General features: G+C 38.1%; 1 protein-coding gene across 3 annotated transcripts in view; it reads right to left on the bottom strand.

The window, feature by feature from the left end:
* Positions 1-14,862, bottom strand: part of mcf2l2 (MCF.2 cell line derived transforming sequence-like 2) — a 114,460-nt gene that overhangs the window by 26,662 nt on the left and 72,936 nt on the right. For all 3 annotated transcript variants that reach the window (XM_063891725.1, XM_063891726.1, XM_063891724.1), the window contains exons 16-23: positions 11,872-11,938; positions 10,751-10,866; positions 8,386-8,455; positions 7,526-7,618; positions 7,244-7,336; positions 5,775-5,897; positions 3,871-3,951; positions 2,597-2,737 (exon numbers count right to left, since the gene is read on the bottom strand). In XM_063891725.1, the coding sequence (XP_063747795.1) occupies positions 2,597-2,737; positions 3,871-3,951; positions 5,775-5,897; positions 7,244-7,336; positions 7,526-7,618; positions 8,386-8,455; positions 10,751-10,866; positions 11,872-11,938 (784 nt within the window). The remainder of the gene's footprint in view (positions 1-2,596; positions 2,738-3,870; positions 3,952-5,774; positions 5,898-7,243; positions 7,337-7,525; positions 7,619-8,385; positions 8,456-10,750; positions 10,867-11,871; positions 11,939-14,862) is intronic.

Below are 14,862 nucleotides of genomic sequence, written 5' to 3'. Positions count from 1 at the left end.
ATACAAGCACTCTCCTTCGCAATCGAACCAAGCAACTAGATATGTAGCAATTAATTATGGGGGCTCACTCCTCGGCCGGACCGCTCTGGGGGTTGCGCCAGTGGTCCACGTCAGGCCCTTTGCGGTCACAAAATCCTAGGTAGGTCTGTGTAGTTGAACCAACAAAACTAACCCCAGCACAGAACAAGAACATAACTAACTTCAGTCTAAAAACGGTTTACATGTGTATAAATGGGACATTGAAAATAGTCTGAAACTAATGCACCAACCCTATTTCCTCTATTATACTATATTTCCAATCTCTGTCTATCTGTTACAAACAGGTTAACATGTTACTTGCAATAGTCAATAATCTTATTTGTTGACAAACAGTTCATAATACACCTGAAACATATTTCAAAAAGTGTTACATCTACAAGATATGGCCACAATATAAGGCTATAAGCACGATCTGTCTTACATACTGATGTACTATTGCAAATTCTTTAACACAATTGCAATAAATACATTTAAAAAGTAATTAAAATGATGTTGTTGATGATGATGATGATGATGATGATGATGATGATGATGATGTTAACCTCAGTGTTCAGCAGCACTATATGTGTAAAAGCTTTACAGATGAAATAGAATTCCAAATGTTGAGCTTTCATTCACATCAATGGTAACTATGAATAACTTAGATCACTTGTCACTGGATACTTTTAAGGGGTAGACAGAAACAGCTAATCCTAATGGCAGAATGAGCTTTGCCAATCGTTTAAATTCTTCATCATTTCATTACTGTTCATGCTCTACTCTGGGTCACAGGATGTGAATACCAGCACGTCAGGTCGTCCGCCTGCATCCCTCACACTGCTACTGTTTGTTAAAATAAACCCAGAAAATCATAGGCATGATTTACTCAGCTGCTCTGGTGTTTTTTTTTAAGTGATTGAATTTCTTTCATACTTGACTTCCTTTGCGACTCGCTTTCTGTGGACTTGTTTGAAAAGGAACTGGAGGATCTGTACAGCAGATTTATTTTACAGCTCCACTCCCCCTTTGGGTTTTAATGGGGAAATGTCAGCAAGCCACCGCTGGTAAAGAACAGCACTTGTTTATATGTACCATGTAAAAGATCTTGGAAACTGCTCTGAGAATCATCAATATCTTAAAAACATTTAGGATTATGACGTTAACATGGATTAGCAGTTGTCAGTTGCTTATTTACAGACACAGAGCGACATTAGCAGTGAGTTTTACTTTCATGCTGAATCTAATGGCATGAAAATGTTGCTCCGTCACCATTGACATTTGTAAATAAGCAATAATTGCTGCTACATTAGCCATACTAACTCTGAGTAATAATGGGGCTGATGTGGAGTTTTTCTGCCCTCTAGTGGATAAGAAAGAAAAGAACCTTGCTGTTTCAAAACTTAAAAATCTGACCTATCAACATACTGTATATAAACATTGGCACATAATGCTCCAACAATAAACATTTCAAATATTGTTGGGCTACATTATACCACAGAATATGGTTTGCCAATATAAAACCTGTATAAAATATTGTGACAACGTTTCTTCAAGGTGTTTTACAGAGAGAAGAACCTGTACTTCACTTTACTCATTTCTTGTCATGCCACGTCATACTCCACAGCATGAGAAATATTCTAACTAGCTAATACATTTAGTGGTCAGGTTTAGCTCAGTAAAAATGTATAGAGAGTTTTGCACACAAAATGAAGAGTTTATTAAATATGACTCACCATAAAGAATCCTACACACAATATATGTATCTACAAGTAGCTAAATTATTAATTAATCTGCTGATTATAAAAACTATTTAGATTTATTTAGTCAATTTTCATGTTATTTACTTCCAGAGTACCTTCACTTATATATTCTAAGTACATTTTTCATAGATAACACTTAAATTCGGATTATCTTTTAAATTCCAGAGTTTAACTCTAAGTATTTTACAACGGCTATTCTTATTTGCGTGTAAGGATCTGAACGGTTAACTGTCATCAAAATCCAGTCAACCCTTAACCACACTTATGGGATGCTTGGTATAGCTGCACTAATTTGCATTTTTTAAATGAACAATGTCTGATGTGATGGCTTGTAATGTAAGACAGGCAGTGCTGAACAACATATCTCTTGAGTAATTTGTCCTTAACTATGTATATGGGCATGTTTGAGCTTATTTTAGTTTAGCTGGATTTCTGGTCTGAAAATCAATTTTATTAAACCTGATTCCAGCCAGATATTTTTGATTGTAAAAAAAAATAAAAAATGGGTAAGCTACCCCAAATTGAGCAAAAATGGCACAGATTTTGGGAACTGGTTGAGACCAAAACTGAGAGAAAAGAGTTAACATTATTAAACTCAGGTGGTCCAATTATTTTTGAATGTTTTTAAAAAGGTGTTGAATACATTTGCTACTTCTTAAAACACCTGAATGTAAGTATTATAAACACTTAGATATATATCTTTTTGCTATCAGTTCTCTCCTGTGTTAGCCGTAGCAGTTTCGGGCCTCCAGAGATAACACTCTGCCCCACATCGAGGAGCCACATAATTGCTTTGCTCACACACAACAGTATCTGACCTTGAGTGAGTGTTTGAAGCTGTAGGACGGGGTCTTGTCGTGTCCGTCGGTGGTCTCTTCTCGCTTCTTACAGAACAGCATCATCTTGTCGTATAGGAACAGGTGCCTCTGCATCGGCTTAAACCGGGCCAGGTCCTTCACCTGGAATTAGGAAACAGGTCATTTTATCTATACTCCTTTTCACCCAGCACTGAACTATCATTAGCATGGTAATGAGTATTAGTGTATCATTGTCCAATAGTGTGTGGTATCAAACAGAGTTATCCGGGTAACTTTTACCAATTGTCTTCCTCTAAACTTACAAGATGATTATCTTTTTTTCAATTTACCATCATTATTCATTTAGAAATCTAAGGCTACATTATGTTTTTGTGCAGAAACATAATGGTGTTAGGTTAGGTGTTGACTTTATTAAGTCAACACCTAACCCTACCTTGACTGAGATGTGTAGACACACTCGCAGGTTGAACCAAAATGTGTTATCTTTTCCATTCATTACATGTGTACAAAGTGACTCACAGTTAGTGCATTCAACCATGAAGACACAAACAAGAAAATGCAGATATATTCCATCAAATAAAATTTGATATCAACATTAACATATTTCAAAATATCCCCAATCAAATGCTAGGTTTTCATTTTAGAGCACACTTACAGAGGTGTAAAGTAACTAAGTACATTTACTCAAGTACTGTACTTGAGTACAATTTAGAGATACCTGTGCTTTACTTGAGTATTTCTATGATATGCTACTTTGTACTTTTACTCCACTACATGTATTTAATCCCTTTAGTTACTTTACAGATCTGGATTAATGATGGTAAATATAATCAGCCCTTAAATCAGACTGTAGTTCACCTGCAGTAAATCCAGCAGCTACCCTGCAGTATACAAAGCCATTCAAACTAGCTGCACCTTTACCAGCTCTGAGAACACTTTAATGATCAATATTTATAAAACATATCAGAGATATTATTCTGAAATGGACCAATCACACAATGACTACTTTTACTGTCGCTACTTTAAGTACATTTAGATGAGAGTACTTTCTACTTTCACTGGAGGAACATTTTGAATACTTTTACTGTGACAGAGTATTCCTACACTCTGGTACTCATCATTTTTTTCCCATCACATCCGTCATGCTCTGTTGAAAGAATGCTCTTCTTTAGAGGTGTTCTGTTTTACTTTTGTTCAAATGAAAGGCGTGGTCTCCTAACGTTGGTATTAAGGACCTCTGATGAGGTGGTAAATCCTGGAGTGCGGTGTTGTACCTTGCTGTGGCCTCTCTTGTGGTCGGTCCACACATTGAAGGATCCTTGCATCAGCAGCTTTCCCAGTTCACTCAGGTTTCCCTGTGGACATTAACACACACACACACACACACACACACACACACACACACACACACACATAGACTTTAGGTGGGAAATAAAGGAAGACAGTCCATAAAAGAGGACAACAGGTTCACCTATAAACATGCACACAAATACACACAAAATGGAGCATGCCTGCAGATACCTAAGACACAATATAAACAGAGCCTAGATTTTTGTCCTCAGTTTTGGCTCCAGTACCAGTATTGATACTGATAAATGTGTTGTTTGTCTTTAATCTCTGCAGTGTACACTTCCTACTCACATCGGCTTCAGACTTATAGTATAGGGACAATTCATCAACATGATTCCATCTGAAAAGTAAAGTTTGGAACAGCATAGTTGCTGCAGTGTGGTGCAGAGACGTATCCCCTAAGTAGATTATTATCCATACGTTCTTAAAGGGATCCTATTAAGCTAATTCCCAGGCTCATATTTTTATTTAGTGTCTGGGACATGAAAACAGAGCCCAGTCTGCTCTGATTGCTTAGCTGGCAGTAAGGGAGTGTGGGGAAGACAGATTTTTGCCTTTGCAGACCATTTACATGCACACAAACCTATATAACTCACCATAGGAAAGGGAAATCTGAGAAACCATTTTAGCGGCCCTTTAAACTAACAGCCTGCACTCTAAATGTCATTTTTGGAGATCAAGTGTAACAGAATCAGTTCTTTTAGCCAAGTGCCCTTAAATAATCTGCCATCAAATCTGTATTTCTGTGTAAAGCAGACCAATACCATGATAATCATCACAATTCCTCTTTCAATCAGCTTGTGAGGCTAAACACACAGACTGAAACCCTCCAGGGACTTCCAGGAAATCTCGGAAAACAACTTCTTCAACCACACCCTTCGCCATTGAACGATTGATAAACCAGGTGTGGTTTTGTCAACATGACCCTTTAAGAATGTTCGGTTAATAAATGATCTGACTTGGAGTTTGAGAATGGACAAAGTTTGCAAAGTTTACAAAGGCTACCAGGAACCACACATATTAGCATTGTTAGGAACAGAAGTGTTTCTTTGTATGTATTTCACACATCTAAGAAAAGCTAATAAATGCTTTATAAGATCTTAACACAATCATAAAAACGGCAGGCAAGTGTCTTAGAAAGAAAATTCTACAGAAAAAAGGATTAATCATTCAAGACAACAATTATCTATCTTAACATTCAACTAACTTTGTTCTTTTTATGTAAGGTGAAAGCACTGAGTACTTTCTGGACCATGTGTTCTTTAGAAATCATTTCAGAACAAATACAATGCATCACTGAATCCTCAACTACCATACTTCTCAGCAGTCGGCATGTGGGTTACATTTTCCAAACACATTTTTTAACTTGAGGTCATTTAAGACAACGTTATAATGGTATGATAGCTTTTTATCCAGTCAACATACCAAAGGGATTTTTCTGAAGCTCAGCATTTAGCAAATTAACTCGGGTACCGGAGGGTCGCTGTTACAAGTCCTAGAACAAAATGGTGACAGAGAGGTACCAGTTGCCCTTCTGGGCACTGCCGAGGTGCTCATGAGGAAATAAGCACCAGAACCCCCTCATTGATTAATGGGTGCTGTTAAATAGCTGACCACTGCTCCAATCAGGACCAGGCACCCTAGGGGGGTAACTTTAGTTCAAATGTCAATGCGTGTGCCATGACTAAAGAGGAATTCATTCAAACGCTCCATGTCCACAGCTGTTTCTTTCAAGTTTCAGTTACCGTATAAAAAGTTGAGTTAAGTTAAGACCTTGTTTACTTAACACATTAGTGTACATGATGCTGAATACATTCTACAAACTGACCTCAAAACCAGTGATGGCTATCTGGTGCATGGAGTCGTTGACAGACTTGATTATGTCCAGGATGGTGGTTAGCGCCTCCTCCAGCTCAGCCGTCCCCTCGCCTTTATTGCATTTCAACATCTCCTGTAAAAGGGAAGGAAGAAGGAGGGTGTAGAAACATTGAATTAGGCAGGGTAAAAGGAAGGAAACAGAATAAACACTAAAGTAACAAAGAGAAGTCGCTAAGGAAGAACGTGACTGAATACTCCAGCTGGGGTCAGTGAGGTCATGTATGGGGTGCGACTTCAGATATGTGATGATAAACTTGTATAGATCATTTCATTTCATTAATGCCACTCCGTTAATAATGTACTTGCCAGCATTGTGAACCCGGAAATGTTGGACGTTTTTTTTTTATGTTAAAATGGTATACTATGGGAACCCAGCTTTTGGTTAGGTAGTATTAATTAGCTTAACAACCTTGGTTGCACTAAATTGGAGTAGTTGTGGTGCTTTGGGGTTGCTGAATTCATTTCTGACCTTTCGTTTCAAAGTGGCAATTTGAACCAGAAGTGGCCATATTTCAGCTCCTGGTGGGCCAATTTTAAATAATTTTTTGAGTTGATTTTAAAGTTTTAGAGGGCACTGGAATTGATTGGATTGAACAGGAAGCGTATCTATTGGAAATAGTTGAATAATGTACATTGGAGGATACTTCTGACAACAAATATAACGATGCAGAACATGTACATTTAAATTCACAGACCTTTACACTCTTGGTATTGGAGGATTAAAACAAACTACTAAAAAATGTCCTGGAAGCCCAAAATAATCCCAAATTAAAAATCTGTTGTGTAATAGGGAACGCCAGCATGAACTAGGAGAATGGATGAAATGTAAAAAGACTATTGATATATATAAAAATAACCCCTAACCCTAACTATAACCTGTTAACCATGTGTTTTTTCAGTGACATTGGCCTCTATGTTATGGAGTATGGAGTAAGTCTTTTCCCATATTGGCTTATTATGCCATGGCATTGCAGTTGAGTCACTGAAAAGTAAACCCATGCTCATATTTTCCTCATGAAAGCAGCTCATTCCTGATTCCTTTGCTTCCTTATAACCCAATTTTAGAAGTTTTGAAACTATTTCCTTTATCTTTTCGGCTTTTGATTTGAAACACCTGCTGATGAAAATAGTCAGAACGCTATTTGTGTTAAAACCGTTATCTGCGAGACAATTCCAGCTGACCATTAATAATAAAGATAAAACAATTTCCACTGATTTACATGGCTTATCTCTTTCTATTGTAACACCACTGATAACAAAGTCCACTAAATAATCATGTCCAGACTGATTGTAGTTTAACTTGGAGCCTAAGTTTGCTTATTGGTTACAGTTTGAATGTTGAACCTCTACACTCCAAAATGATGGATGTACACCTCTCCCTCTCTTGGGTCCGCCTTTTCCGTGACTGCAAGATGTTACCTTGAGCATGAGTTGGTATTTGGTGATCCTCTGGACAGGCTTCAGCAGGTAGGCATCCAGAGAGAGTTTGTGGTCCAACTTCTTCTGGCATTCCTGTTGTCACAAACACCAAACATGCTCCATCAGGAAGGGATGCATGATAGACCTACTCAACCTAAAGCTACAATATGTCAAAATACACCTGTCGCAAAATGGGATGAGATTTAAATGCTAGTGTCAGGTTGAACAGTGTTATCCTGGTGTATGGAATTGCAGTCTGACCTCATAAAGAATACTTCATACCTGAAAGAAAAGGCTGTCTCCACACTGTCTCCAGATGACTTCAGAGCGGGGTTTATTCTGGCAGTATTTCTCATACACCTGCAGCTCTTCTTTCTAGAAACACAAAGACATGCCTTCAAATGAAAACGTATCTTTCTTGTCAATTTCAGCAGTTTGAATATGAGGTCTGTCAGTAATTCTGCACATCACTGGATGCTAGACCTAATGTCCTCATCCTGTACCTTTGATTAAAAGAGTCCAAAATCATGAAACAAACAGTATACACCAATGTACCAAATATATGTCGAACTACTGCCTGGATTATGCTTTTTGTCCATTTTTCAGTCAAATCAAAACTCTTTCGGAGTGAATGAAAAATACCTAAATTCGATCCGACCTGATTCAATCGAGAACCAAATGCCAAACAATATAAACAGACTCTGTGATTATTAGGATGCAAAGGGATCAGTGATAATGGTCATTAAGTGTTAGGTTTAGGGTTAGGGTTAGAAAAACTACAAGATTCTTCCCAACCCTGTTAGGTTAAAAGTTATTTGGACAGCCTGTTCTGTACCAGGTTTCATCCCCTCTGAATAATACACACGGAAGCTATACAACGCATTTCTGAAAAGTCATTTTGGTTCTAAGAAAACTGCTCCATTTCAAACCTGCAATCCTTTTACTTCAGAAATAGTAGCACATTCACACTTTTAAATAATCAACTGCAAGTAAATAATATCAGCAACTTAATTTAAGTCCTGGTAATAGGTTTACTTTGTTTATACAGGAGAACTTTTCATTATGGTTGAATTAACAACATATAAACACTCAACCCAAATGCTTGGGTAAATGAACTGCCTACTGTTTTTAAAGCTACTCACCCTTTTCAGAAAGCACGTCCCCATCAGCTCTGGTTTCTCCGCACAGTTCTCCAGCTCCCCCAGAAATGTCCTGCAGGAAGTATACGAACAATGAGAGCAACATACACTGTTCATTTTCTTAGAGCTGGAAATCACATTATAAACGCAAGTGAGCAGTTTATTGTAGCACTAGACAGTCAATCACATAGATCTTCTTGGGTACGTTGGCCAACAACTCAACTCATGTCATTATCGAACACAATATCGATGTGTCAAATTGGACTGATTGTTTGGAAAAGAAAGAGAGGATTTTAAACACGAGCAGCAGTTTCGTAATCTGAGCACTGAGCAGAACAGTCTGAGAAAAGAATCCTCATGATGTCATCAGACCTGTAGACCAAGCATTTGGAAGATGTGAGCAATTATTAGCCTCTGATGCTTCATTTCCCCATTCTGTTTTTATCTATCTGTATAAAGTCTTGATTTCTTTGGAATAAAAACATTGCTGAAATACTCATACAAAGCCGTAGGTCTACAATCATTTGAGTCTTGGCACCTTAATTTATGAATCAAAACCAAGGAGTTTGAAGAAGTGGAAAAAGATCTGTCCAAAATCTTTGCCCCAACCCACACTTTCATCAGTAACTGTACGGAAATATGAGAGGAGGAGCTAACAAGTAGACAGAGAAAAACAGGAAGCAAGAGAGAGGGCAAGGAAGTGTAAGTAGAAAGTGAGGGGGATGGAGATAAGGATGGAAGGAAAGAAAGAACAGCTCTTTGGTTCAGGCCTTCGGGGAGGCTGCAATCTGCTTGGCATGCCTGTGATGTCTCTGAATTGTTCTGCTTGTTGACAGTTGCTTTGAATAATTATCTCGTCGGCACAGACACATTGTTTGTACAAATGCTGAGGTTACACAAATTACACCGTGAAACTACGAGTTAAGGAAGTACAAAACAAAACAGAGTGCTACAACTCAAATGTTTCTAGCTGTGGAGTTCAATATTCCTGTCAAAATGTGATTATGTGTTATACTGTCTGCACAAATCTAAGAAGGACCAGGGGGGATTAAACCAATCAGAACCCAGGGTTGTGAACACAGATCAAACTGTCAAACTAGGCAGTGCTGATCAAATACAAATACTTTTTTGTTGCTGCGTTGGCTATTTCTCAGCTCCATTTCTCCAGAAACATACTTTAGTATACCTTTTGTGTAATGGGTGCTGTAAAATGGGAAAGTTTGGAAGTGGCAGCCATGTTGAAAAAGTGAATCTTGAATGAAATGTAATCAGTCCAGCTTGACAGTTTAACCAAATTTCCCAAGCACTAAATGATTGTTCTGTTGACGTCATTGGAATCCTGAAAATGCCACTCGGTGCAGTAGGGTACACAGATATTTTTATGGATTATGTTTGTCATGCAATACTGTCTGGATATTGTTACAGTTTTCACAACTGAGAACATTTTCATTACCTACTGCAGCTTTAAGTGTGGATAAACGGTGTATTTATTTTTTCTTAAATGTTGGCTACACATGTTAGCATGATCCACTCATAGCTTACCAAGACAAAATCCACCTAGATTCATTTATAAAGAAGCTTGGCTAACTACATTTTGTTTCAGGATTACAGATTATGTTAGGAATATTTCCTTTAACCACCCAGTCTTTTCTTTTCTAAATGTGAAACATATGGACTGAAATTCTAAATATATTTCTAACATGTCTTTTCTATACTAAGCATATACTATAAAACACGGGAGGACATAAACAGACACATATACTGGATTGTATTTGTTTAATTAATTTCCCCCAACAAGTATTGTTTACAGTTTTTGGGCTATTTTATTGATTATATTTTGTATTATTTACTGTTGATTTCTCATTCCTCAAAAAAATATATTTTTACAGTATTATAACCAATTTGATTGCACATTTACACGTTATAGTTATGTTCCCAGGAGTAGGTGAAGATAAACAATAGAGCTTTAAGGATGGTAATGTATGAATTGTTTTTCTCTCTCTTTATTTAATATACTAATTTGAATTGTAATAAAATTCATTAAAATGTATTGAAAGTGCATCATTACTAGATCTCTGAACCAGATCCAGATTAAATTACATATCACAAGTGAGTGATATAAACATACTAATCAGAGTGTTTTAAAGTTGATGCAACCCTTTTTTTTATCTACAAGAGACATTCTACAATTTTGTGGAACAATAGTAATGCTGACTCATGTGGCATGGATCTGTCCTTGATCTATTATGGATTGGTTTCTCTGTCTCCTTCATACCCCTTCACCCTGTGGTCAGCCTGGTTCCAAACCTATGTTTTAGGATAGAGGGGAGCATGAGACAGGTCCATGTGCAGAATGCATCCCACCTACCTGTTGTGAAACTCATATATGGCTGGCAGGTTGCCAAACAGCACATCCCTTTTGTTCTCCAGGGTAGGAGGGATTAGGTGGCTGAGCTCGGAGTTATCCAGCTCTGCAAAATAACCCTGCAGCGGGGAAGAGCGATGAAACGGTGAAGAACAAGAACAAAAAGAAGACATAAATGCCCTGGGAATTCAGCAAAACATGTGTTCTTATTGACATTTACAGTGTCAAACTTTATAAATGGACACCTACATTAAGAGTGATGAGGTACTAACACCCATGCTCTTTTTATGTAATCAATATACTGCAGAAACTTTCCTGCTGGAATCCAGCCTGCATAGAGAGTCATCCAACAGAATATCAATCGGACGTTTTCAACCCAGGAAACAATATAAAGTTTATACACTGACAGGAGTCAGAAGGTTAGTCAGTGTGCTTTCTGTTAAAAGGAACATATATCAGTAACCCTAACTCAGGGAGGCCCCACCACCATTGGTTATCTGGATTAGAGATTTAAAAATCAGACATATATGCTCTTCTTCAGGTTCATATTTGTATTTAGTGTCTCTACTGTGACGTGTTTTAATGTTGCTTTAGTGTTCAAAAAGCTCTCTCTTTATTTTTCTCATACTGCCTGTGCTGCAGCACCTCTTTTACAGTCTGCACTGATTGGTTAACTTGCCGGCTCTGTTGTGATCGGTCAACCGCTTAGCAGAGTACCATGTGTGTTGAGTGCTACCCAATAGAAGCACGAGTGTTATATAGTGATGTAATAAGTAAGTAGAAGTCCAATGGAGGCGTTTCAGGCAGGGTGGAAGATAAACTCACTCCGAAGAGAACTTTGGGATTTTATCATATCAGCATATCAGGGCAGCAGTAGATTCAAGTAAACCATTTCATATGAAAGTAAAACCAGAAATGATCATAAATTAAATATAAAATACCCAAATAGTTATTAAGCACAATGCCCCTTCAAGGGGTGAATTTAAGGTGGATGCTAAACATTGGAATACCGCATTAAGAGCAGAGATGAGACAAATGTAACTTAACAGTCTAGAATGCAGATGTTTTGTAAGCCCAGATGCAGTGTAAACTGGGTAAATACATTCCAAGCTGGCATACTGTACCTCCATGATGCTTTGCAGCTCCTCCACATACAGCCTCTCTGTTTCAATCAGCTCAGTCATGATGTGTCTGCGGAGACAGAAAAGAAGAGACCAAACCATCAGATCAAACCATAATGAATCATCTCCAGCAGAAATGTCTTACAAAAAAACATCAAAATCCACTTTTCCCTTACAGCAACTGTATGCCGCAGGAGTAGGGACAGCCTCATTGAGAAGAAAGGGTTTGTGGGTATCTGGAAGAGCAGTAATGTCATCAGAATTTGCCTCCTGAAGTAAAAATATGGCACCATAAAAACAAATGGAAACTCCAACTTGACTTCAGGAAAATAGATAAAATGATGTAACTGTTTTTCTTTTATATCCATTTGTCCAGTTACTTCCCATTCATTCAAGTTTGAGAGGTTTGGCCTTCACATTTTAGAAGAGCATTATTTCTTCAAGAGAAACGAAAGCGAGCTAAAACAAAGTACAGTCAGTACCTCAGGCCAATCCTCTCATTAGAATATATTTGTAGGCGAATTCTCCGTCCAGATGAAAAAACCAAAACGCAGTTTAAGCTCAATCAGGGAATGGTAGGCGTACAGGGGGGGGGCCACACACACATGATGTAAAGATTTAAGTTAACCAAACTACCCATGTAGCAGTTGTGACGTCTCAAAGGATTTGGATCTCCAGCTGGAGGTGTGGGTGCGATGAATAAAAGACAGCATTTTGTCTTCTCACAAACATAACAAATAAACAAAACTGAAAGAGTAATGTAACTAACGACTTTTGCTGGCAGCTATATGACGTAACTGAAAACACTTCTGCTCAGTGTCATTTTCTCTACCCCTGCACAGTGTCGCCTTCCCCCCCTTTTGTGCTCTCTCACACGAGCAGTCAGCCAACACTCAGCTGGGCAGCAGCCATATTCCCAAATACCATGCTGATTATGGGAGTTGTAATCCCTGTTGCATCCACCAGGGGGGGATGTATATGCCCTCTATGACGCACCCTCTGTTGACATCACAAGGCATAAATTGGGTATTGCAAATTTATATTCATGTTCTTTAAAAAGAGACTTAATAATTGTGTGAGCCATCAGGAAACTGAATATTAATGCCAAGCTTACAGATCAGTTCTGTTGAAATTCTTCACACTAGAGGAAGTCAAAGTTAGTCAAACTAGCATTTACAATCGGATAATGACACGGTCTTTCTGGCAAGTCACACCAAAATGGAATTGCATGTTGCAACTATCTGGAACAAAAAAACGGACCCGACTGGTCTTTTGTTTTTAAGAAAGACATAACCTGGAATCACTTCTGCAGAATACATGTATGGGCAGTTATCTTCCACTTCACTGATTATTTTGACTTTCGCTCCATGCCCTGAATTCTCCTTTACACAATGGTGTGAATGCACAGAGCAACCTGAGCTGGAAGATCTGAGGTCAAATAATGAGGATTAAGATCCTAGAATTTCCCTGAACAGAATATGCTGCCTTTGGTAACTATACAATTATATTATAATGTTGGCCAAACTGCAAAAACTGTGGATTTCTTAGATAGCAAATGGAGCCTCCAGTTTGTAATGCAGGTTCAACATTTAGATTTTCTTAAACTGTGATAACACTGATGACATCTTAAAGTGACAAAGAAGACTGAGCAAACTGTATTAAATGTGGAAAAACTGGTTGAGCTCACCTTCGAGGTGACACCAGCATTGTAACAAAAACATTTTTTTGAGGGACAAATGAAATATGGAACAAAGCAAATATGGTCCTCTACAAGTGGACACATGCTATCAGATGTCCATGTACACTTCAATTTTATTGGTCGATAACTCTCAAAGCAAATGCTCCAGCTGCTCCAATCTGTCATATCACACACAAAATGGAGTGTTTGCCGTCTGTGTGCAAACGGTTTGTGCATACTGAGCACAAACAGAGTTTCCAGATCTGTAAAGCCCTGAGCAAGACGCAGACTGTAAGAGAACGGCTTGTCTCTAACCCTGTTAGAACTAAGAATGTACAGGGACACAGTGGGCAGTGTTGTGTGCTCGTTACCTGACTGTGTACAGCTGTGTAACTAAAGTGCTGGCACTGATTTGTACAATTTCACACATGTGCTCATGTGCTGCACACAAACACTTGCCTATGCTCCTTTCCATACACAGACATTATTAGGTTTATTTCATGTGATGTGCCCATCAGCTGATGAAACTGTGAGGACATGCATTCCATATACTGCTGGACAGGCTCAACAGGTTTTTGACAGCAAACATTTTCCAAAGAAATAAAACGTTTCTTTATGTCTGACTGTCATTACACAGGCAAATGTGTCAAGAACAGAGGTGGAAGAAGTACTCAGGTCTTGTACTTGAGTAATAGTAGAAGTACTCAGATCTTGTACTTGAGTAATAGTAGAAGTACTCAGATCTTGTACTTGAGTAATAGTAGAAGTACTCAGATCTTGTACTTGAGTAAAGTAGAAGTACCAGAGTGTAGGAATACTCTGTCACAGTAAAAGTATTCTAAATGTTCCTCCAGTGAAAGTAGAAAGTACTCTCATCTAAATGTACTTAAAGTAGCGACAGTAAAAGTAGTCATTGTTTGATTGGTCCATTTCAGAATAATATCTCTGATATGTTTTATAATGATTGATCATTATAGTGTTCTCAGAGCTGGTAAAGGTGCAGCTAGTTTGAATGGCTTTGTATACTGCAGGGTTAGCTGCTGAATTTACTCCAGGTGAACTACAGTCTGATTTAAGGGCTGATTATATTTACCATCATTAATCCAGGTCTGTGAAGTAACTGAAGGTACAGTATTCACTAAATTTAGTGGAGTAAAAGTACACCATTTACCTCTGAACTGTAGTGGAGTAGAAGTACTAAGTAGCATTACATTTCAATAAGTGCCTCAAAACTATACTTAAGTACCATACTTGAGTAAATGTATTTCTGATCAAGAGTCAAAGTCAGCTTTATTATCAATCTTCTGAGTTTGTGA

This window comes from Eleginops maclovinus, chromosome 9, assembly GCF_036324505.1.
Source record: "Eleginops maclovinus isolate JMC-PN-2008 ecotype Puerto Natales chromosome 9, JC_Emac_rtc_rv5, whole genome shotgun sequence".
Classification (NCBI taxonomy): Eukaryota; Metazoa; Chordata; class Actinopteri; order Perciformes; family Eleginopidae; genus Eleginops; species Eleginops maclovinus.
Note: the sequence above shows the minus strand (reverse complement) of the source record. Positions and strands in the feature narration are given on the sequence as shown.